We start from the raw sequence: 19,983 nt of genomic DNA, 5'->3' as shown, positions 1-19,983 counted from the left end.
CCGCCTCCCGCGAAGAGCTACATTTTGGCTTTGCATCATGTGATCTGGAGTTTTTTGGTGAAAAAGGAACTTGGACGCAAAGTCGCAAGACAGCAAGTAGGTGGGATTAGGAAGTTTATGCGCCATTGAGACAGCAGCTTTGGTTCTCAATTGGCTATATTTGGGATATTTTTCCTTCTTCTTTTATTCCAGTGCTTAGTGATCGAATTCAAACTCATCGCAGGGATTAATCCCCACCGGACGATCGATTTTCGCCCATCGCAAACTTCAAGCATCGCAAACCGCTTTACAGCTTTTGCATCGCTACATTCTACCATGAGCTGCCTTATTCCTAGAGCGCTCCCTCTGAGGAGTTTGGGTCTCTATCGACCTGCGGCACAAACTCAAATCAAATCTCTTACATCAAGGCATGCCTTCACGTCCACCAGCCAAGCAGCATCCATCTCGACCAAGCCCTCGTCCATTTCTGCTCGACAAAATCCCAACCAGAAGCTCAAGATTGCACCACACCTACGGCAACTGAGTCGCGCGCCTGTGCCTCCCCCGACCAAGACTCCTGAAGAACTTGTTATTCTGGGATATATAGTGCGCCGCACCCCTTCTGTTCAGCTGCCTGTATACCGAAGATGGCTATCCGGCGGCACCCGTCAGGTGGTCTTGATTAAAAAGATCGACGGGGATCGAAGACGGTTATTAGAAGATCTAGTTGGTAGTCTCGGCATTGCTAGAGAGGATGTGCGGATCAACCCAACTACACAACATATAGAATTAAAGGTGAATCTCAAAGCCCGCCCTCGCTAGTAGTTGAAAGCCAGAAAAAGACATTTACTAACATTTCGTGCCTCTCTTCCAGGGAGATCATTTCGACAGGGCCAGAGGATGGCTACTAGACCGTGGTTTCTAAACTAGTGTGGAGGAAAGGGGAAATTGGCGTCGAGTAGAGGTTGGAGTGAGCATTGGCAAAGCTCACTTGTGTAACTGCCACATTTTATGATCCAACATATATATGTACAACAATTCAATAAATGAATAATCCAGACCACTAAAAGAGGTATCAGTGTAATATGCAACAGCCCTACTCCTATGTACACAGACGCCGCGGTAAGTGCGCGAAAATTCCACCTTTCCAAGCCCGCTGATATTTAACACCCATGCTCCATCGCAATTATGACGGACGGCTAAAACAAACATTATCAACCCCAGACATAACATTTACACATTGATCATCGTCTCCCCCTCATCTCCCTCCTTTTTTTTCTAGACAAAGGGACGCCCATCCCACGACAAATGCTCATTTTGAAAAGACCTTTTGTAAAAGACAAAAAACATCCCAAACCAGGATCTTAACCTGCCAGACTTGTAATGGTCGACAGATGCTGTAATAGACCCTCTTTTGACCACTCAGGACTCTGCATAGATAAGGCTTCCAACAACGTCTGCGTAGTCGGTAAAAAGGCCCCCGCAGCCGAAACAGCAGGGTTGTTTGGATCTCTCGACTTTTCTACTAATCGCCTCAACAAAGTGACTGAAAGAGCAGAGATGTAGACGAGCTCAGGATCTTTCCTTGGTTGAGCCCGTCCCGCTCCTCTGCCGAAAGCCTGTGGCTGTTCGTACATACGACTCAGCTCCTGGCCCAGGCGGAAGAGGTTGTTTGCAAGCCCATTGCCCGCAGCCAGCCAGCTCCTCACAACGTTCGACTCTGCCCCAGGTGCCAGAGATGCAAGTATCTCCGCTGATAATAGCCCTTGCATGAGATATGGCTTCCGGACTTCCACAAGCGAGGGGAAGCTTGTTGGTCGATCACGTTCTTTAACCTTGTCTGGTATCGGTGAAATTGCCAGCGCGAATGTGCGAGTAAGGAGTTCGTATGGGGGGTTGTTTGTAGCGTCAATAGCAAAGAGGTTTTTGTAGTGGCTTCTGTTTGGTTCGTCACGGGCAAGCAATTTTGCCAAGGCATCAACAGCGTGAGGAAGATATGTGTGAACGCTCGGGTCGTAATTGCTAAAGAAAAGCGTATCACTAGTCACGACTGGGCTGGGAATCGGGGCGAATGACAGCAAGAACTGCAAAAGACAAAATGCCTGCTCCCGACCAGGAATTTCGATCGAGCTAGAAATATTAGAAAGCAGAATAACCACATCCTTCATGAAGTCAAGTGTGTTATTATAGGTGCGGAGAAGCATGGTCCTCGTGCCGAGATACCTGATAGCGGTGCAAAGGAACTTGATGACAGATTCGTCCGCCAGCATGTTGTGGTTGTCATTTTGCTCGCCTGGGAAGGAGACATTGCGCAAGATAGTCGAGATGCACACTAGTCGATCGACAGCTCTATCAAGCTCATAGTCCTCGGTCCCGAAAGCCGGCACATCTCGAATTGCAAATCGCTCAATGCGGCATGCTCTGACAACTTCTTCGTATGAAGTAAGCTGAATCTCATCAGATACTTCTGCTGTGTGTTCCGTCAATAGCTCGAGCTGCTCTTCCGCGCAGTCGATGAGTGCATCGACCAAGTCATCGCAATATCGGAGCTGCAGGAAATGTGCTTGGTTCACCGAGTGGGACACTGTCGCAAGCGTATCCAAAGCAAGGCGAACCTCCCCATGTATTCCGCTTTGCAAGCTACGTGTTAATGCAGATATATCAATGTTGCCTAGGTCATTGACAGGCGGGACAGTAGGCTTCCACCGCTCAAGCTCCCCGCCTAGCAGATTAGCTGCATGGAGATCGACACCGCCATAGGTAGAAAGCTCCCGCGCACATGGGTTATAATCCTCGGATTTTGGAGGGAGTCGGGGCATCTGCTGCTCAGCACCCATCATACCCATCGGCCTGGCTTCGCCTGGGCCTAAGGGCATGCTACCAGTTCTTGAGTGAGCCGGCGACGGTATTGAAAAATCATTCGGCCCAGCTGCATCGATACTGCGGGATAAATTGTTTCTGTTGTGGCCGGGCATTGCATTTGGCTGCTGGAGTTGCTGTGGAGTTTGAGGGGTGGAAAAGCCATTGACGGCGGGCTGGCCAGGCTTCACAGGAGTGTGTTGTTGCGCATGGGGTTGGGGTGGTGGCTGTGGTTGTTGATGCTGTTGCTGTTGTTGAAGAAGCTGCTGCTGTTGCTGCTGTTGATGTGCTTGCAACATTTGAGCTTGATTCATCGGCTGTCCCTGTGGTACCTGTTTCTGCGGTGTGCCCTGGTTCGCAAGGTTCGCTTGCTGCTGCATCATTCTCTGTTTCTGCTGAGCCACCCAGACCTCCTCAAACTTGAGTAAATTTCGTTCATAAATCTGTCTCAGCGCCATAACAACGTTGGGATTTTGCGCTTGAAGTCCCAAGATTTGGGCTAGGGCACCCCAACCATTCCCAGCGTTCAGCGTCTTTGAACCGCCTTTTGCCTGCACGGCCTGGAACAGGATCACCAAGCTAATGGGCCTATCTCCGATCATAGGATTCGGATCTAGTGGGAGGCCCTTTGCATGCATAAGCCCCGCTAAATTCTTCATGAATTGTTCCGCATTGATACTGCCTGTAGGTCGGTGTTGAGGTCGCATTTGTCCTTGGGGAACTTGGCCATTCGGCACGCCGGGCATCGGTTGCTTCCCGATCATTCCACGCCCCATACCCTGGGCCTGCATCTGAGCTTGCATCTGCATACCGCCTTGAAGCTGCTGTTGGAGTCGCATCTGGTACGCAGCCATTTTGCCATCCGGCATGGCCTGGAGTCGCTGTTGCTGCGATTGAGCTGAGGACTGCTGCTGCTGCTGTTGTTGTTGTTGCTGCTGCTGATGCTGTTGTTGCTGCTGCATCTGAGCATATACATTGCCTGGCATCTGGCCCATGGGCTGTCCCATCTGGTTCATTTGCTGGGCCATCATGGGATTCCCTGCCATCGCGTTTGGATTTGGTGACGGACGCGAATTCGACGGTGACTGCGCAAAAGCCGGATTGTAGCCTTGGGAGATGTTTTGCATATAAGGGTTCGGCTGGGGAGTGCCGTGCTCTGAAGCAATAGGCGATGTCTGAGAACCAAACTGTTGAGCGCCTGGGGAAAATGGGTGAGGCGAGGCTGTCGCCACCCTTTGAGGAACACTACCCGGGCGCATTTGGTTCCCCATGATGGGTGACGGGCTTGCGTTGGCCGAACCGTTGGTCTGGAGATGCGAGAACTGGCCGGCGTTCTGCGGAGGCATAGCGCCAGGCTGGAAGCCGGGGAAGTTCTGCTGCTGCGGCGTTTCGGAGCGCGACGTCGGAAGCATGCCCGGATTCTGTCTAGGAGAGCCGGAGATGGAATCCTCACGGGGCCGCGGCCGTTTTGATGGAATGACAGAATTGGTCTGATAGACCTGGGATGCCTGGTAGCCCGCGGGCGAGGCGTGGCGCATCGGGCCGTTCTGCATGGCAGCCATCTGTTGTTGATTGGGGAACTGGGCGCCAGGGTTGAACTGGCCCTGGCTGGCCATGAAGGCGGACGGATCCATCATGGCACTGGCGGCGCTGGGGTCATTCATGTGCGGGAAGCCGTTGCCATTGTGGTTCGGGACTGCGTCGTTCATCCAGGTGCTCATGGCGATGAGCCCGACAAGCTGTGCGCAGCGACGTCAGCAAAATCAGCAGGCACGGCGGCCAAGAGCCCATTGATGGGCGCAGGGATGGACGGAGACGGGGCAGTGACACGGCACAGTGGGTGGTTTGATGGACGACAACGTTGAGTCGCGTCGCGGGTTGGCGGAGAGAATGTATGTGGATGTGTGTGTGCGTGTGGTGTCGGGTGGGAAATGGCAGACGGAGGACGGGCCAGCCAGACAAAGGGCGCTGGCTGGGGGGCTTCTTGGGCGGACGCTGGGCAGGTAGCACTAGCAATAGCAGGCAAGGTGCTGCGAGGCCAGCCTGGCTGGGCAGGCTGTTGGGCCACCTGCGTGCTGAGGCGCTGAAGCCAGCAGAGACCCGGGCGCCAGGAGGGGGGGGAGCGAGAACCCTCTAATCAAGGTACCTCGGCGGACGGCGGCAAGTGCTAGCGAACGGACGTACCTTTTGATACCCGCGACGGGTCCGAGGGCGGTGCAAAGGGTGCTACTTGTGCAGGAGATTTAGGGCGAAAAGAGAAACGCCGTTGTACGGATACTTGCGTTAGGCAGAGACCGCCGCCGCAAGAAGTGCGCGCAAAGGTACCGGTACACTTGTCCTCCTATAAAATTATGGGCGACTGTAGCGCAGGGGCAGTGAGAGCGCGTGCTGGAAGAGAGAAATTTTCGTTCCAAAGGGCGGATCGGCGCTGATGCAGTAACAAAAGGCCACCTCAGCGGCACCCACGCAGCACCCTAAGGCTCGATGGCTCAGGGCAGAGACTTTCGCTAGCCGTCGCGATGCGATAGAGACAGATTCGGTATGTCGCCTGGGGGCCAGCAAAAAGCAAGGAGGTGCAGGCGACGTGAAGTGAATGGAGAGCCAGGTCTTACCTAAGGCGCGTTGAGGTGGATGACTGCGAGTCCTCGCTGGATTGGCAGAATTAGTTTCAGGCCGAAGTGAAATGCTCTCTTTGAGGCGGGTAGCTGTTTCCGGACTAGCGCTGACCGGCGCTAGCGCTCTGGGTGGGTTCCTGGCCAATGAACGCGCCGCGTTAGTGTCGCAATAGTGATACCCGCTGGATTCGTTAGTGATGATCGCAGATTTTGTAGTATGCTTTCTAACAACATGGGTCAACAGCGCTATCAGAGCCCTATCGTTGCTGCGCAAGGCCAGCCAGCTAGTTGCTCCTTGCGTTGTTCAAACAACCGGCGTAGAAAAGACCAACTCCAACTAGGAGAGGATTTCCAAAGAAGAAACCAAGCCTGATCTGGCCAAAAGGGATTATCGCATACACCACTAGACGGCTCATTAGATCAATGAGGCAGCGTGCAGTGCTCTTCCCCCTCTCGCCGATGCAGGATGCAGCTCCTGAACAGATGCCATCGCCACGGCGTCAATTGCAGCAAACACGATTTGCTAAATTGATGTGCGAATAGCCGCGTCAAAATCCACCCTTTCGCTTCAATGTTTGCTCTCTTCTTCACCAGCTTTGTATCGTTTTCTTTTCTCTTTGCCCTGTGATGCGGCTATAAATTTTGGTGAACCCGGCATCTGTGCATTCCAGTTGTTTGAGCTTTAAGTTGCGAGAAAGCAATGAGTTCCTCCGTCTGAGAGAGCCCAAACCGACCAGTCAAATCCTACCGAGCAACATTTACCTCTAGATGCACCTTTTTGGATACCAACTTTGGCTCCGCCGAAATAGGCACATGGAGAAAAATGTTCCCAGCCTATGCCGGGTCTGCGATAAACAAGTGTCGGATATGGCCACAAAAGTCGATTTCTCCCTGGTGGTAATCCGATAACGTGTTCCAAGGCTGCAGCCCAGAATGGAGTGGTACCTCTGTATATGTGTGTGGTAATATAGCCCCGGCCGATGTCCCATATACACGCCACACGGAGAGTGAGAAAGGAGGCGCGGCTGCTGGAGTCAATTTGGATAGAGTATGTCGAGCGCAGCGCAGAGCCCGTCCCTGGCAATCCAAAACACTCAATATCGGCCAAGGTCTTTATCCATCAGCGCGCTGAGCCAATGGATCGGGCTGCATCTTCGACGCCATCCAGTCCCACGACTCAGCTTGCTTTCGGTGTTACTTCCCGCAAGCCTTCTGTGGCCCTGCTCAGATCAGGAATCGACTGCACGCTGACCAGTATAGGTGCCCAGAGCGGCCCCACCTCAAGCCACGAACCAGGCTTTGGCGGTCCAAAGCATTTTGTTTGGCTGAGACGCTCGCTTCCCATCGCAGGCCGCGGTTCGTTCAATTTGCTTTCTGCAGCCGCTACGGCCTCTCGGAGGGATCAAAACTGAGCAAATCCATGGTCTCTGCGCATGAGCAAGTGGACATGGCGCAGGCCTGCTCCAAAGCCGCGACTGGGATGGAATGAATCCTGGGGTCGTCGTGTCGCCTTGTGACACCGTTTGATGCCGCTGTCCAGTCTCCACAGGGTCAGCCACCCCTGTCACAGCGCACGCTCTGATGGCGGCCAGAACAGCGCCGCTGGGCCATAGTCGAGTCTCTCTCAAGGGCCCCTCCGACATGACCGGTTCCCGCATCGGCGAGGATTTTCTGCTCATTGCGCTTCTCCTGAGGGCAAATCCAGGCGTTGACGAGGCCGTTTAGCCCTTTTCCTCTGTTGTTGAATGCGAGCCATCTCTGCGCTGCATGCTTTCGCTGGTCGCTTTTCTCGTCCCGATTGACACCAGTCGTGGGGGTCCTCCACACAGGCTGGGTGAGGTAATCAAATCCAAGCCATGTAAGTGAGCCCGTGAAGCAAAGACGAGCCACGCACGGCAACGCACAAAGAAAAAGGCATCGAGGACGAGCAAAAAAGGGCTGGAAAGAGGGGATAAGGACGCAGGAAAGATTGAAAATGGGAAGAAAACCGCCGAGAAACGGGGGAAGGGGGGGTAGTTATGGGTGAGAGAGACAGAGGCCTAATAGCCTGCCTACCGTTTGGTACCTACCGCCTAGGACCTGGCCTTGCCATGGCCCTTAGCTCCAGGTCTACAGGTACCTATTGCGACCTACTATGCCTACTAACGGTGCCTATAGCGCAGCGCTGGGCAGCACACGCATAAAGCTGGCACACGATTAATGACGCCGCCACTGATACCATCAGCACCCTCGCTTCCGGCCGCCATCAGCCGTTGCACCAGGGGTAGGCTTGGAAGGAGGAGCAGAAGAGAGGAAATGGGAGAAATCGTGTTGTTTTTCCCACTGCGCAGCTCGTCTGCTCGAGCTCTCTGCAGCCCAAAGGGGGGAGGCCAGTTACCTCGCTATATTCGCTCATGCTAGTCCCCTGGAGCCTGTGAATTGCATTGGGAGGTCATTCACCCCCACAGCCCAGCACGTATCACGTACCGAACATGTGTACCGCCCAACCGATTACCACCAACCGCCTGCCTGGCTTGACGCACCATCACGACTGCCTTGCCCTGTAAGAGATCCAGCAGCGAAGGGGGAACCAAGGAATCGAAAAAGGAAAGAAGGAAAAGGTGAGAAAAAGAACGAAAAGTGCCTAAGTAAGAAAAAAACTATAAAAAAGCAGAAGCAAAAGCAAAAGCAAAAGCAAGAAGGGGGAGAAAAAAAAATCGAGAGTGGAGCTTTGCTCGACGATGATACCAGACGCAAAACGTGCTCCTCCGGCTGTTCTCACGAGCCCGCTGCTTTAATTAGTGTGCGTATCTGTGGCAGCACCCTCTGCTGATCACAGCTTGATGGCTCCCGCCTAGTCCATCACCACCTGCGTCACAGAAGAAACAGCGCCCTCGCGCTTATCACCGCCTCGATGGCGAATTAGCAGCTCTTCATTTATTTTTCATTTCTGGATTTCAAGTCACTCTGTCCAACCCTAATTCCCCCTCCTTTTCTCGCTGCGGCCTTTTGGGCTGATTGGGCTAGTTGTGTGCCATCATGCGTGGCCTGGACTGGCCGCCGAGCCAGGCTCTCCCGCCATTCCCTCCTCTTGCCACCCACATTAATAAAAATGAAAAGAAAAGGGAAAAGGGACAAGAACTACCTAGTAGGTGAATTAGCTACATGTGTCATTACGCCGTCGCTAAGCCATTTCGCCCGGGTATTAATTTCTATTTGACAGAGAGATTCAGCCCTTTGGGGGCCGCGGTTGGCGCTGCCGGAAACGGCACAGAGCCTGGACTCGACAAGACGCTGCATGCATTGGCGGCATCTCACAGAACGCTTTGAAACAGCAGACTGATTCTGCCATGGGCCTGACTCACAAAATCCCCAGATCGCGAAAATTTGTCATATAGCTGCCTACTTTTCTCTTTTATTCAAACGCAAGCTTCTCTCAGCGAGTTTCTCCCGGGGACGCGGAAAGCATAGCTGGAGGCTAGAGACAAGACCCCGACGCTAGTTGGAGGGCTTTGACGTTCCGAAACTGTTTGCTACAGCTACTGCTGCCATCAGCCGAGATTACCACCGTCACGCTTCGCTTTGTGCCGCACTCCACGATGTCCACACCACTGTCAATGAATAATTCGTGCTGATCCACGCCGTTTGGTTTGCTGGGTTGAGAGGAGATCAGGGAGAGGAAGAGAAGAGAAAAGGCAAGATCCGCAACACGACGCCATGTGAAGTGGAATCGTGGGCCTCGGAACTAGGCGAGAGCAACAGATCCCTTCACCGTCTGCGGAGACGTGAATTATCATCCAATCCGAAGGATCACACAAGCTGTCTGTCATCGACGAGCCGACAAATCCTGTGCTAGACGAACGTCTGCGAGCCCAACAATTCGCTCATCGTCAAAGGTGACGACCAGGGATCAGTATCCAATCGTGCAAGCCCCCCGCATGCCACCGGCATGACCTCTCATATCTGCAGGTTCTTCGAGCATCTTACGCCTTTTCAAACGCATTCCTTGCCACGGTTTGACAACCCTGTGAATCTACAGCTGAAAACATGGTAGTAGTATGATTAACTACCACTGCTAGGTACTACTACAGTATTGTTGCGACTCATTTACCCCCTTCAACACATCGCCGTCAGCCCTAGGCAAACAGATGTAAGGTGAAGCGGTGGCCGCGTTAGGAAGGTTTATAATAAAGTAGTGCTGCGTATAAATTGCGGGTTTCCGCAAAATCTGTATGCATGTAGGGCAGCGTGGCCCGTTTATTGCAGTGGTCATCTGCGGGTTGCATACTTGTGGTGTTTGTATGCCCAATAAAATCACGGTGTCACTCGCGTATGTACGCTGCGTATCAGTCACAGTACCCGCATGCTGATTCGCCTCTCCATTCGTTGCGTGGGCATTGCATAAATGGCATTCGGAAGCAACCATTCTCCCGGCCAAATATCCAGCCCAGCCTATATATTTTCTTCAAGCTCTGGCGGAAGCCGGAGTGTGGTGTGTACGGGAACTAATGCTCGTCAAGGATTAGCCGCACACCATGGAGACGCTACACTACACGGCTAAACCTGACAGCTTGGTAGTTACCTTGGCACTGCCTTGGGTGCTCTGCAAGTGTTACCGTGGGCCCCAAAAAGCGTACATAGGAATACGATATCTCACCTAAGCTAAGAGAAGCATTCTTCTAAAGAGCGTAAGCAATATAAGTGCGGCCATTTCCCATATCCCTATGGTTGATATACTATACTCCTAACGATCGTAGCAGTATCCTACTACCTAGTACCTTATTAAGTGCTTGGACAGGGGTAATGGCTTGGTGATGCGCTTGACACATGTTTAGAATAGGCGAATGGACTCATTGGAACGGCTTCCTGTATCCAACGAGACAAAACATACACAATGTGATATACAAACCACATTATGGCCAATAACAAAAATACCATATGGGCAGTTGAAAAAATTAATTAATAAAGCAGATGCTATAAAGTCTTTCTAATGACCCACATTGACCAAAGGGCAAACTACGCAAAATGCTGCGCTTCGTGTAGGGTAGCATTCATATACACAAGTCTAAGCCGCTGCGCCCGCACCCAGCTTCTCTTTAGTATGCTCCAGCACCGTCCTAAGGGCTTGGTCCAAGCCCTCCAGCTTCAGATACTCATCTATCCAAGCAATCGTCTTCTTCTCCAACGCCGCCCTGTCCGTAGCGGTTTCAAGGTATGATCCTAACCGCTGCAAAACCGTCCCTAAGCTTCGGGCGAACTCTGCTGTGAATGGTGAGACACCTAAAAGGGGTTGTCTGATATGGAGGTTGCAGGTAGAAGGATCGTTGGGGTAGTGCTCGTCGAGAGCATCTAGGACGTGCTGAGATACCCGTGGCTGAAATGAGAGCTTTCCAAACGAAACAAACATCATATAGAACTGCTCTCCAACCTCGGGCTTGAAAAACGGCTGCTTCCGTGATATATCGAAAATGGCCATGGGGATAGCGCCGTTCATGGCGGGGTTTGACTGTAGCTCCTGTGTGGCCTTTTCGTCGATGACCTTTGCCTGTGCCTTTGATGGCTCCGGAAGAGCCAAGTCATCATCCTCACCCTCTTCATCGCTACCGAGCAGGAGAAGCTCGTCGTCGTCATTTGCGGGGCGCGGCGCCGGTACCTTCTCGCCCTTTGCCTTCTTTCTCTCAATCTTGTCTAGCCACTTCATCTCGCACCTTGCATACTCGAGCCACAGTGTACAGTCCGAAGAGCAGAATCGGCAGCCTCTCATGAAGCAATTTCTTGCGGCCGCCATGTCGCCGTTGCTTGCGAATCGATTCGCCGCCATCACCCACATCTCGGGATCCTTGGGCAACATTCGAAGAGCCCTGGTCATGGTCTTGCGCCAGCGTTTTGCGGCCTTGACCTTGGCCATATACGTAAGATATTCACGCCATAACGCGCTGCTAGCAGGATGCCTCCCAACGCCCCTGTCGTAGATTGACAAGACACGAGCTTGACCGGCGTGTGCAGAGTTGAGATTGCGGAGTTTCAGACGCTGGCAGCGCTTGGAGCGGAGAGACTCGACAGATTGTTCCCACTGGGCATAGGACGACCATTCCAAGGGAGTGCTCCCAGGGGAAAGCACTCTGTGTTCGAAATCGTTTCGCTTCTGGACAATTGATCGGATTTCGTCCTTGATCGTTGGTGTTAGCAAACCTTGTCAATGGAGACTTGCTGCTGCGCTCTCACCTTGGAAAATATCGACTTTTCCTCCCACTCTCGCAGCTGAGGCACCGATCGTTCGAGGAAGAACCTCGCCTTGTCTGCGACTCCGGCCATGTTGAATATAGCCCCGCCCTTGGAGAAATTGAAGCTGTTGCTGCCTGTGTTCAAACGAAGACTGCAGCGGATGTTCGCCGAAGTTTTTCACGAGGCTGCCAGAAATTTTAGTGGAGCACGGCTTGTAACAGAAAGTTTAGCGTGCCTTGGTGGGGCTTGCTCTTTTTCCGTCATCATAGCATAGTGGCTGAGATCCATCAAGTTGTACGCGGACTAGTCTGCTTTCGTTTGTGGCCCGCCCATCAACTGCAATCGTCCTCGTCCGTCCGAGGCAACGCTGCGGCTGTGTATGTTCGATTTTTTTCACTTGTGTTGCGGCATCGCATGAATTACAATTCTAGATTAACTCCCGGACGACTCATAATTACCTGTTTACTGACTCCAGATCGACTCCTGAAGACAAAAAAGAGGGCTGACTGATTCTATTCAATCAGCACCGTCTGCACGTGTAAGGCCGTTTATCGCGATACGATGCTCATTGCTGAAAGCGGATTAGTGGGCTGTACATTATTAAACGTTAGGTGAGAGTTAATTATCGATTCAACCACAAAAAGCTCGCGCCGAGACGTGTTCTCACTATCCAATCCTTGTCATCCCCACAGAGAGCAGGGCACAGGGGGGTAAGTCGCCTGTTGACACGATCGCGACAGGCCCTCGGCACGGGCGACTATAAATCCAATCTCTTATGATTTTTAATTCCCCTCATCCAACTCCACCAATCGTTATTCCCGGATGCTCCGGACGCTCTCTTGATCGCGACCTGTCATTCATTTTTCTGTCGCGATGGCATCGAGATACAAGGACAAGGACGGCGGCGTTGTCCTCAGCTTTAACGGACAGTGGGTTAGCTGGGCGCATACAGCTGTAGCTTACAGTAAGTCTGCTCGCCGAAGGATTGAAGCTGTGCACGGGCTGGAAAATCCAGATTTGCGCAGTCAGAAGCTGATTCTTCACTCGAAAAACTCGCACAGCTGCATTCATCAGCGCATTAATAGTCGGCGTTTCGTTGCATTATCATAAGATCGTGCAAAATGAGTTCTATGGATACCCCGATGAGTGGTTCCCATCCGTCTCAGCGACGATCGGCGATCGATATCCGGAGCGCTCGTTCTTTATGATTTTCATTGCCATCACATCAGGTAGAAGCGACCCTGTAGCTCCATGACTCGAGGGGAAGCTGACTTTTTCAATTCTTTTGATCCCCATAGGGCCTCGTTTTGCGCTCGTTGGCCTGTGGTACATTTTAACTCGTAGGTCCAATTCGAAGCTCCCGGGTTTTGTCGCATCTATGGGTTTGTTGCGAACCTTGACTTGCGGTGGCTGGACGTACATTACATCTACGGACGACCACGATTGGCATGATATTCTCATGATATCCTACATCGTTTGCACTCTACCGTGGACGACTGGTTGTATTGCACTGAGCCCGCCGAATCCCTCCGCAATCCGATGGCGCAAGCGCCTAGCAGGTCTTTTCTTTGGAACTCTAGTACCTTTGATCTATTTTTTCATCCAACACAAGGTGCACCGTGTGGCTGGAGGTATTTGGACCCCCTTGGCTATGAATAAATGGATGTCGAACCGGAACTAATTCAAAATCAGCTTATACCACGTACGCCTTCTTTGAGTGGGCACTAATTCTCTTCGATGTCGCCTTCGACGCGGTGACAGCCCTCGATTTTAATACATTTGAGATTTTGGTGAGGGATGTCAAAGGGACGAGCAAGGGGTATGTTCAATGGCTCCCCAAATAGAATGTTTCTCTTTTTATGCGAAATTGTGTTCAATATATTTATTCTACAAGAAGACCCTCTAATAAGTTCCTCTTTGGCAGTGAAAACTACTCCTCGGTCCCATCTGCAGTTCTGGAGAAAGAGTAAGTTCTTCTGTGCTTTGAGAGACAAACCCTGCATTTGCTTATGAGCGACTCTATCTAGAAAGGAGCAGATTACAGGTGGCTTTTTCACTATCCGATTCACCACTGCGGATGCTCTCGACACTGCTGCCAGCGTTTACCATGGGGTCAGTTACCTTAGTACCTTTCTTTATACTTGATTATGTGGAACTAACCTCTTGGCAGTTTGTTTTTTGGTCAATGCTTACTAGTCTTGGCCTCGTGGTGTGGTGTAAGATTCTAATCTCTCTTCCTTTTTTAATACCTTGACTCCCCTGTTCTGACATGCATTAGACTTCCCGCTCTGGCATATGGGTATTTCTGGATTTGAAGCCTTTGTTATGGTGACTGTCGCACCATCGCTATTGGGACTTGGGCTTGTTCGATCTTTTGTCGTGAACAACTTGCGGCTGATTCATCTCCTGTCGCTATCTGGAGTTGCTGCGTACCTCATCCTTGACCCAGTACTTCGATTGTGTGCTGTTGGACTTGGTGTCGGACTCTCATGTCTTGGATGGGCTAGCTCTCTGCACGCAGACTCAGTCCACAATGTTCGGCTCGAGAGCAAGCTGCTTGGATGGATGATTGGCTTGATTCTATCGTCTACCTTGAAGTTTGCGTGGACCACGAATAACCCTATCTGGCCCATCATGCATGCTGAAAATGGCGGATGGAACGGCACCGGACTCGTATTAGGTGTTCTCGCTGCTCTTCGGTTCACAAGAAAGGGCCCGCTCACCGGTTCCCTCTCGGAAGAGCCAAAGCAACAAGGCTCCAATCTCCTTGCTGCTTTCGGTATTGGTGGTCTGTTCTTCGGCTTGCACTCGCTACTGTCCGATACGAGTACAATGATTCTCTGGGTATGGGAGGGTTTCCCAATCCGCGGCCCGTATTTCTCTACGCATGGCTGGTTTACCATCGCTGCTATGTCTGCAGGCATTTTCTTGGGCATCAACAGACCAGGCCTCGCAGGAAGCTGGCCCCAATACGCGGTGGGATTCATCAGTGCTATGGTTCTGACCTTTTTCAGCCACTGGTTCGGTTACTATGGTGGCCTCGGTTTGGCAGTATATCTCATGGCAGTCTCTGTCCCGCTGATTTCTAATGCCGCTAAGAAGAACCCAGCGGTAACATTTGGCCTGGGCTTCTTGTTTTACAACTTCATGGTCTTGTTCCATGTATGGGTTGTTGCTTACGCATTCGTGCCTGGAGGCCCGCTCGTTCGAGAGCGTACTGACTGGGTGATGCTTACCACGATGTTCTTGATTGGTGCTGGTGTCTATGATCTCAACACATCACAGCCGCACTACCAACCTGCTCGCCGCTCATCCCCCTCGCAGCATAAGAAGTATTTTGGACTCTCAACCATAATCGTCAACGTCCTGTTTATGTGTGCAGCCTTCAGACGGTTCCCTGCCAATGATTACAAGCCATACCATGCCGAAGATCGAATCCTCACGGCGGGTATCTGGACGATACACTTTTCTCTAGACAATGATATGTGGTCTTCTGAATACCGCATGCGTGATTTGATCAAGGAGATGGAGGTGGATGTCATTGGTCTCCTGGAGTCAGATCTTCAGCGTATCATTATGGGCAACCGAGACACGACTCAGTTCCTCGCCGAAGACTTGGGAATGTATGTCGACTACGGCCCCGGGCCCAACAAGCATACTTGGGGTGCTGCCCTTCTATCCAAGTTTCCCATTGTGGAATCTAAGCATCATCTCCTACCCAGCCCGGTGGGTGAGCTGGCACCGGCAATTCACGCTACGTTGGATGTCTACGGCCAACTTGTTGATGTATTCGTTTTCCACTCTGGCCAGGAGGAAGATCCCGAAGATCGACGTCTTCAGTCTGAGTATCTTGCGAACCTCATGGGTTCTACGGATCGGCCAGCATTCCTACTTAGTTACCTGGTGACAGAGCCGCTTGAGGGCAATTACAACACCTACGTGAGCGATACCTCGGGCATGCATGATGTTGATCCAACCGACTGGGACCGATGGTGCGAATATATCTTGTTCAAGAACATCAAGCGGGTTGGCTACGCACGCGTTAGTCGAAGCACCATTACAGACACAGAGCTCCAGACCGCCAAGTTTGTTATTCCACGGTCAGATGCTGAGATCCAAGAGCTAGCAGCCCAGTCTGCCGAGGATCGAGATCATCGCGTAGAGGAAGGGGATGTTCCTGAAGGATGGCGCTATCCCGCCATGTTCAGAGGAGATGGAGTAAGAGATCATCGATACCACGTCTTTGATGAACCACGTTACTTCAATTAATTCGGTACCGGCGGGGAATTGTATACTTGTCTGGACGGAGTTATTTGGCGGTTGTACGGCGGCTGTCTTGGGCTTTCTTTTTGTGTGTTCTCCTTGTCGCTGGAACGAGCGCAGGGGAAAGGGGGGAAACTGGATTTTGATACGGAAAATGGCTGTAACTGACTAATGATCATAAGGGGGATATTATTTTGTCATATAACCTGCGTAGTTGTAGAAATAATTGTGAATTTTGAAACATGAATACCAATCCGTACATGCAGCGAGGATGGGCATAAAAGTGAGATGACGCGAGTTCCAGTTCCTACATTTCCGTACTTCGTAACGATATGCTATATAATACTGGCCAATTCGCCTGCAAGCCATCCTGCAATACTACTTTCTCGTTTAGGTGAGTAGATGGACACAGCCAATAACTGGGCGATTCGACACTGGACTAGATTCCTGGCGCACGATTCGCGTTCCCCCCCACTGTATCTCTCCGGCATATCCTTGCGGTGAACGGAGGCACAGCACAGCCTATTACGACATGCCCATAGCAAATCAGTTAGTAGTTACCGATACGAACGAGTACAGTAAGCATGTCCCGCGCAAGTCTCACTCCACGACACCGCAAAGCTCCACTCGAGCCCGGACCGATAAAGTGGAGAGTGGAGAGGATCGAGCCCTCGCATCTTGGATACCGGCGGCACGACTCGGCTCCGCTTTATGCAAATACGCAGTACAGAAATCGCAGAAAGCTGATATCGGGGAGCGGAAAGGGGGCGGAATTTATTCCAAGGCGCGGCTTCAATCGCTTCATTTTCTGTCTGGATGCGAACCTTGCGATTGTCTCGATTATGCAGATGCTAAGACGGGGAATTACAGAGGAGATGATTGACGAGAGGAGAGGAAGGGGGGGAGCATTTCTAATGTTTTATCTTGCTTTTTTTTTTTCTCCGCTAGAACAATACGATTTGCCGTACAATGGGCGGAAGTGACGGTGTGTTATGCTCATGCTTGTTTCTGACGTGGAAGCATGTATGTATAGGTAGGTGGTGAAGGTTTAATGTCTGACTACTACTACGTACACCTCTTCGAAATCCTATTCCGGTAAATACGTGATGATCAGAGCAAGAGAAAGAAACAAATAGTGAAACTCGTGACCGCAAAGTGGCGACTGGGCTGGCAGTTGGTTGGAGAGAATCGAGCTTTGGATCAGTAAGGGAGTGGATCTCGGTTTCGGTCGTCTTACAGTGCTCGCCGCAAGTCCGGAAACAGAACAAGACACGGCAAAACCAATCCCAGATCTGAGATGGCGCTCCACCATAATTGCTCGTAATCCCGGCCTCCTCACTCGCCGCAAAACTCCCTTATCTCGTCTTGGCGCTTACCATGTAGGTCTATGTGCTACAGACTTGACTTGTAGCTTTCTCTCTCTCTCTTCCCCCGCACAGCACACCGGACGCCCGGGGTTCGCGTCAGACGCTTAAAGCGTTTCCCCGCCGAAGCTAAGCGGTAGTAGGGCTGATTCGAGCCATCATATGTCATCAGCTTTGGTAGCAAAAGCCTGCATCCGGGGCATGCTGGACGAGGCAATCGATAAGCCTGTGCGCGGTGTGTGCCGTGGAAAGCCGATGATCCAATATCAATGAGCTTTGGACAATGCTGGCGGACGGGGTAGCTGTTTTATAATATTTAATTTTTTTTCTGGCGGCGGGCTAGTCGGAGGGATTCAAGAAGCTTTTTTTTGTGGAATATGGGGTTTATTGTTCAAGGGCGGCCGTGGATAAAGTGTGTTTCTCTTCCCTCCTCTTTTCCTCTTCTTTCTCTGTCTTCCTTCAATCGTTTTTCTTGTTCTTGGTAGAGTTCTGTATAGGACCTTGGATGGTTTGAGCCTCTGCAAAGATGTTGCAATCATTTAGCCTACAACATGCACTTGCATGGCTGGGCATCCTGCTCGGCGGCGGAGTCTTCTATGTAAGTCGTGTTCTTTGACGCTGCAGACGGGAGCATGAGCGATGTAGAAATTGCGAAATGAGAAGTTCTGGGAAGCTTCCAAGTCCGGCGATGCTAACACGTAAAACCCAAGGTCTTTGCTATCATCACTTACCGCATCTTCTTCCACCCTCTCGCCAAATACCCGGGCCCTGTTATCGCCAAGGTCACAGATGCCTACCAGCTCTACTATGCGTGGAGGGGCGATCGCCACCTTCAGTTTTGGCGCCTGCACCAGAAATATGGTAAGACAAATACATCTCACACAATGAGTTCTGAAAGACTTGGGGAGAATCGGATCTGACATACCCGTTTCGCAAAGGCAAAATCGTTCGCTTTGGCCCCAACTCCCTCTCATTCAGCACCAGCCAGTCCCTGCAGGACATCTACGGCTTCAAGGCCAACGTCCGCAAGTCCGAGTTCTACGACTCGTTTGCCCACCCCGTTCACAACACCCACAACACTCGTGACAAGGCCGTCCACGCCCGCAAGCGCCGCGTGCTCTCCCACGCCTTCTCTGAGAGTGCCATGAAGGATATGCAGCGATTCATTCTCAACAATGTGCGCCTGTTCTGTGAGCAGCTTGGCATCGAGGATGGTGGAGCCGACTCCAAGGGCTGGACTCAGCCGCGAAAGATGGACGACTGGTGCAACTACCTCGCCATCGATGTTCTTGGTGATCTGTGCTATGGTAAATCATTCCGCATGTTGGAAAGCGAGGACAACCGCTTTGCCCTGGATTTGGTCGAGGCCGCTACCACCAGACACCTTGTTGTAAGTCATTAAAGCTCCGCGGCGTGATTAACGAAGAAGACATCATATGCTAATTGTGAAAAAAAAAAAAAAGTGCGGTACTATGCCCATCGTTAACAGCCTCAAACTCGACAAGTACATGTTCCCTGCTCTGGCCGCTGGACGTGCCCGCTTTATGGCCTACAGCAAGGCCCAACTGACGGAGAGAACCAAGCTTGGAGAGGATGCGGACCGTCGCGACTTTTTCTGGTACCTCCTCAAGGCTCGCGATCCCGAAACTGGCGAGGGTTTCACTACTCCTGAACTCTGGGCTGAATCCAACTTGCTGTAAGCTCCTTCTCCAGACATATATCACATGCATTTTCGTGAAGTCAGTGCTGACGTGAATCTTGTTATTAGTATCATCGCCGGATCTGATACAACCTCTACTGCCATGGCCGCTACCCTGTTCTACCTTACTCGCAACCCCGCGGCGATGAAGAAGGTCACTGAGGAAATCCGAGGCAAGTTCAACGACGTCGAGGAGATCGTCCAGGGCCCTGCTCTTTCATCCTGCACCTACCTCAAGGCTTGTATCGACGAGGCCATGCGTATGTCCCCCTCTGTTGGCGGTATTCCTCCTCGTGAGGTCATGGCCGGCGGTGCTACCATTGATGGCGAGGTGCTCCCCGAAGGAACCGTCGTTGGAACTGCCCACTACAACATCCACCACAACGAGGCCTACTATCCCCAGTCATTCACTTATATCCCTGAGCGCTGGGTTGCCGGCGACATGAACCCCATCACCGGAAAGCCAACCACTAAGGAGGAGGTCGAGAGGGCACACAGCGCTTTCGTCGCCTGGAGTCTTGGACCCCGTGGATGTATTGGCAAGGCCATGGCTTATGTTGAAATGACCCTGTCTCTTGGCCGAGCCATCTACCTGTACGATATGCGACGAGCAATCGGTGTTAAGGATATCTCTGAAGGCAGCCCAGACCTCGAGTATGGACGTCACCGTGTTGATGAGTTCCAGCTGAGAGACATTTTCACCAGTGGCAAGTGCGGACCTCTGGTTGAGTTCCGACGAGCCCAGAAGGCTTAAATCTTGCCTTATGGTTCATGTATATTAGGTATGATGATGTTGGATGAAAGATGATGACCAACTTTTTGGATATGATGTGTATTGGCAAAGAAAACTGAAATTACGGGGAGGAAGAAATGCAAAAGAGCATATACATAACATAGTATGGAGCTGGGAACGCTCATGCAAGGAAGTAAAAACACAAAAGAGACAGAAAAAAATCAATAAAATCTTTCTTAAATCAAATTAATTTTTATTGTGTGCAGA

General features: G+C 51.5%; 6 protein-coding genes across 6 annotated transcripts; 4 read left to right on the top strand and 2 right to left on the bottom strand.

Annotated features, from left to right (window-relative positions):
• The first annotated feature begins 56 nt into the window (after positions 1 to 56).
• Positions 57 to 1,042, top strand: TrAFT101_003030 (mitochondrial 54S ribosomal protein mL49). The gene is made up of 2 exons (XM_024899485.2): positions 57 to 774; positions 854 to 1,042. Exons 1-2 carry the CDS (start codon positions 316 to 318, stop codon positions 902 to 904), a joined length of 510 nt encoding a protein of 169 aa, XP_024764157.1. The 5' UTR covers positions 57 to 315; the 3' UTR covers positions 905 to 1,042.
• Positions 789 to 8,173, bottom strand: TrAFT101_003029 (uncharacterized protein). Its single transcript, XM_024905012.2, has 3 exons — positions 7,831 to 8,173; positions 5,023 to 7,664; positions 789 to 4,577 (listed from the first exon to the last, which is right to left on the bottom strand). The coding sequence occupies exon 3, from the start codon at positions 4,557 to 4,559 to the stop codon at positions 1,344 to 1,346; it is 3,216 nt and encodes a 1,071-aa protein (XP_024764156.1). The 5' UTR covers positions 4,560 to 4,577; positions 5,023 to 7,664; positions 7,831 to 8,173; the 3' UTR covers positions 789 to 1,343.
• Positions 6,332 to 7,031, top strand: TrAFT101_003028 (uncharacterized protein). Its single transcript, XM_066126766.1, has one exon. It carries the CDS (start codon positions 6,434 to 6,436, stop codon positions 6,863 to 6,865), a length of 432 nt encoding a protein of 143 aa, XP_065982873.1. The 5' UTR covers positions 6,332 to 6,433; the 3' UTR covers positions 6,866 to 7,031.
• A 2,199-nt stretch (positions 8,174 to 10,372) lies between the features above and the next one.
• TrAFT101_003027 (uncharacterized protein) lies at positions 10,373 to 11,863 on the bottom strand. Its single transcript, XM_024899517.2, has 2 exons — positions 11,658 to 11,863; positions 10,373 to 11,601 (listed from the first exon to the last, which is right to left on the bottom strand). The coding sequence occupies exons 1-2, from the start codon at positions 11,745 to 11,747 to the stop codon at positions 10,498 to 10,500; spliced, it is 1,194 nt and encodes a 397-aa protein (XP_024764155.2). The 5' UTR covers positions 11,748 to 11,863; the 3' UTR covers positions 10,373 to 10,497.
• Positions 11,864 to 12,245: 382 nt separating this feature from the next.
• On the top strand, positions 12,246 to 16,186 carry TrAFT101_003026 (uncharacterized protein). Its single transcript, XM_024907651.2, has 8 exons — positions 12,246 to 12,621; positions 12,719 to 12,886; positions 12,956 to 13,288; positions 13,350 to 13,476; positions 13,582 to 13,623; positions 13,685 to 13,769; positions 13,828 to 13,873; positions 13,936 to 16,186. The coding sequence occupies exons 1-8, from the start codon at positions 12,531 to 12,533 to the stop codon at positions 15,924 to 15,926; spliced, it is 2,883 nt and encodes a 960-aa protein (XP_024764154.1). The 5' UTR covers positions 12,246 to 12,530; the 3' UTR covers positions 15,927 to 16,186.
• A 1,136-nt stretch (positions 16,187 to 17,322) lies between these two features.
• On the top strand, positions 17,323 to 19,982 carry TrAFT101_003025 (uncharacterized protein). Its single transcript, XM_024910918.2, has 5 exons — positions 17,323 to 17,882; positions 17,995 to 18,145; positions 18,223 to 18,674; positions 18,748 to 18,980; positions 19,053 to 19,982. The coding sequence occupies exons 1-5, from the start codon at positions 17,811 to 17,813 to the stop codon at positions 19,735 to 19,737; spliced, it is 1,593 nt and encodes a 530-aa protein (XP_024764152.1). The 5' UTR covers positions 17,323 to 17,810; the 3' UTR covers positions 19,738 to 19,982.
• The last annotated feature ends 1 nt before the right edge of the window (position 19,983 follows it).

The sequence above is a fragment of the Trichoderma asperellum genome, chromosome 2 (genome assembly GCF_020647865.1).
Source record: "Trichoderma asperellum chromosome 2, complete sequence".
NCBI lineage: Eukaryota > Fungi > Ascomycota > Sordariomycetes > Hypocreales > Hypocreaceae > Trichoderma > Trichoderma asperellum.
Note: the sequence above shows the minus strand (reverse complement) of the source record. Positions and strands in the feature narration are given on the sequence as shown.

What these genes read in the sequence shown, in the direction of transcription:
- TrAFT101_003028 (XM_066126766.1), top strand. Translation starts at nt 6,434, where the DNA reads ATGTCCCATATACACGCCACACGGAGAGTGAGAAAGGAGGCGCGGCTG.
- TrAFT101_003025 (XM_024910918.2), top strand. Translation starts at nt 17,811, where the DNA reads ATGTTGCAATCATTTAGCCTACAACATGCACTTGCATGGCTGGGCATC. An exon ending in GCGCCTGCACCAGAAATATG is followed by an intron (nt 18,146 to 18,222) that starts GTAAGACAAATA and finishes CGTTTCGCAAAG; the next exon opens with GCAAAATCGTTCGCTTTGGC. An exon ending in CTACCACCAGACACCTTGTT is followed by an intron (nt 18,675 to 18,747) that starts GTAAGTCATTAA and finishes AAAAAAAAAAAG; the next exon opens with TGCGGTACTATGCCCATCGT.
- TrAFT101_003026 (XM_024907651.2), top strand. Translation starts at nt 12,531, where the DNA reads ATGGCATCGAGATACAAGGACAAGGACGGCGGCGTTGTCCTCAGCTTT. An exon ending in GCATACAGCTGTAGCTTACA is followed by an intron (nt 12,622 to 12,718) that starts GTAAGTCTGCTC and finishes AAACTCGCACAG; the next exon opens with CTGCATTCATCAGCGCATTA. An exon ending in TCTGCAGTTCTGGAGAAAGA is followed by an intron (nt 13,624 to 13,684) that starts GTAAGTTCTTCT and finishes GACTCTATCTAG; the next exon opens with AAAGGAGCAGATTACAGGTG.
- TrAFT101_003029 (XM_024905012.2), bottom strand. Translation starts at nt 4,559, where the DNA reads ATGAGCACCTGGATGAACGACGCAGTCCCGAACCACAATGGCAACGGC.
- TrAFT101_003030 (XM_024899485.2), top strand. Translation starts at nt 316, where the DNA reads ATGAGCTGCCTTATTCCTAGAGCGCTCCCTCTGAGGAGTTTGGGTCTC. An exon ending in CACAACATATAGAATTAAAG is followed by an intron (nt 775 to 853) that starts GTGAATCTCAAA and finishes CCTCTCTTCCAG; the next exon opens with GGAGATCATTTCGACAGGGC.
- TrAFT101_003027 (XM_024899517.2), bottom strand. Translation starts at nt 11,747, where the DNA reads ATGGCCGGAGTCGCAGACAAGGCGAGGTTCTTCCTCGAACGATCGGTG. An exon ending in AAAAGTCGATATTTTCCAAG is followed by an intron (nt 11,602 to 11,657) that starts GTGAGAGCGCAG and finishes CCAACGATCAAG; the next exon opens with GACGAAATCCGATCAATTGT.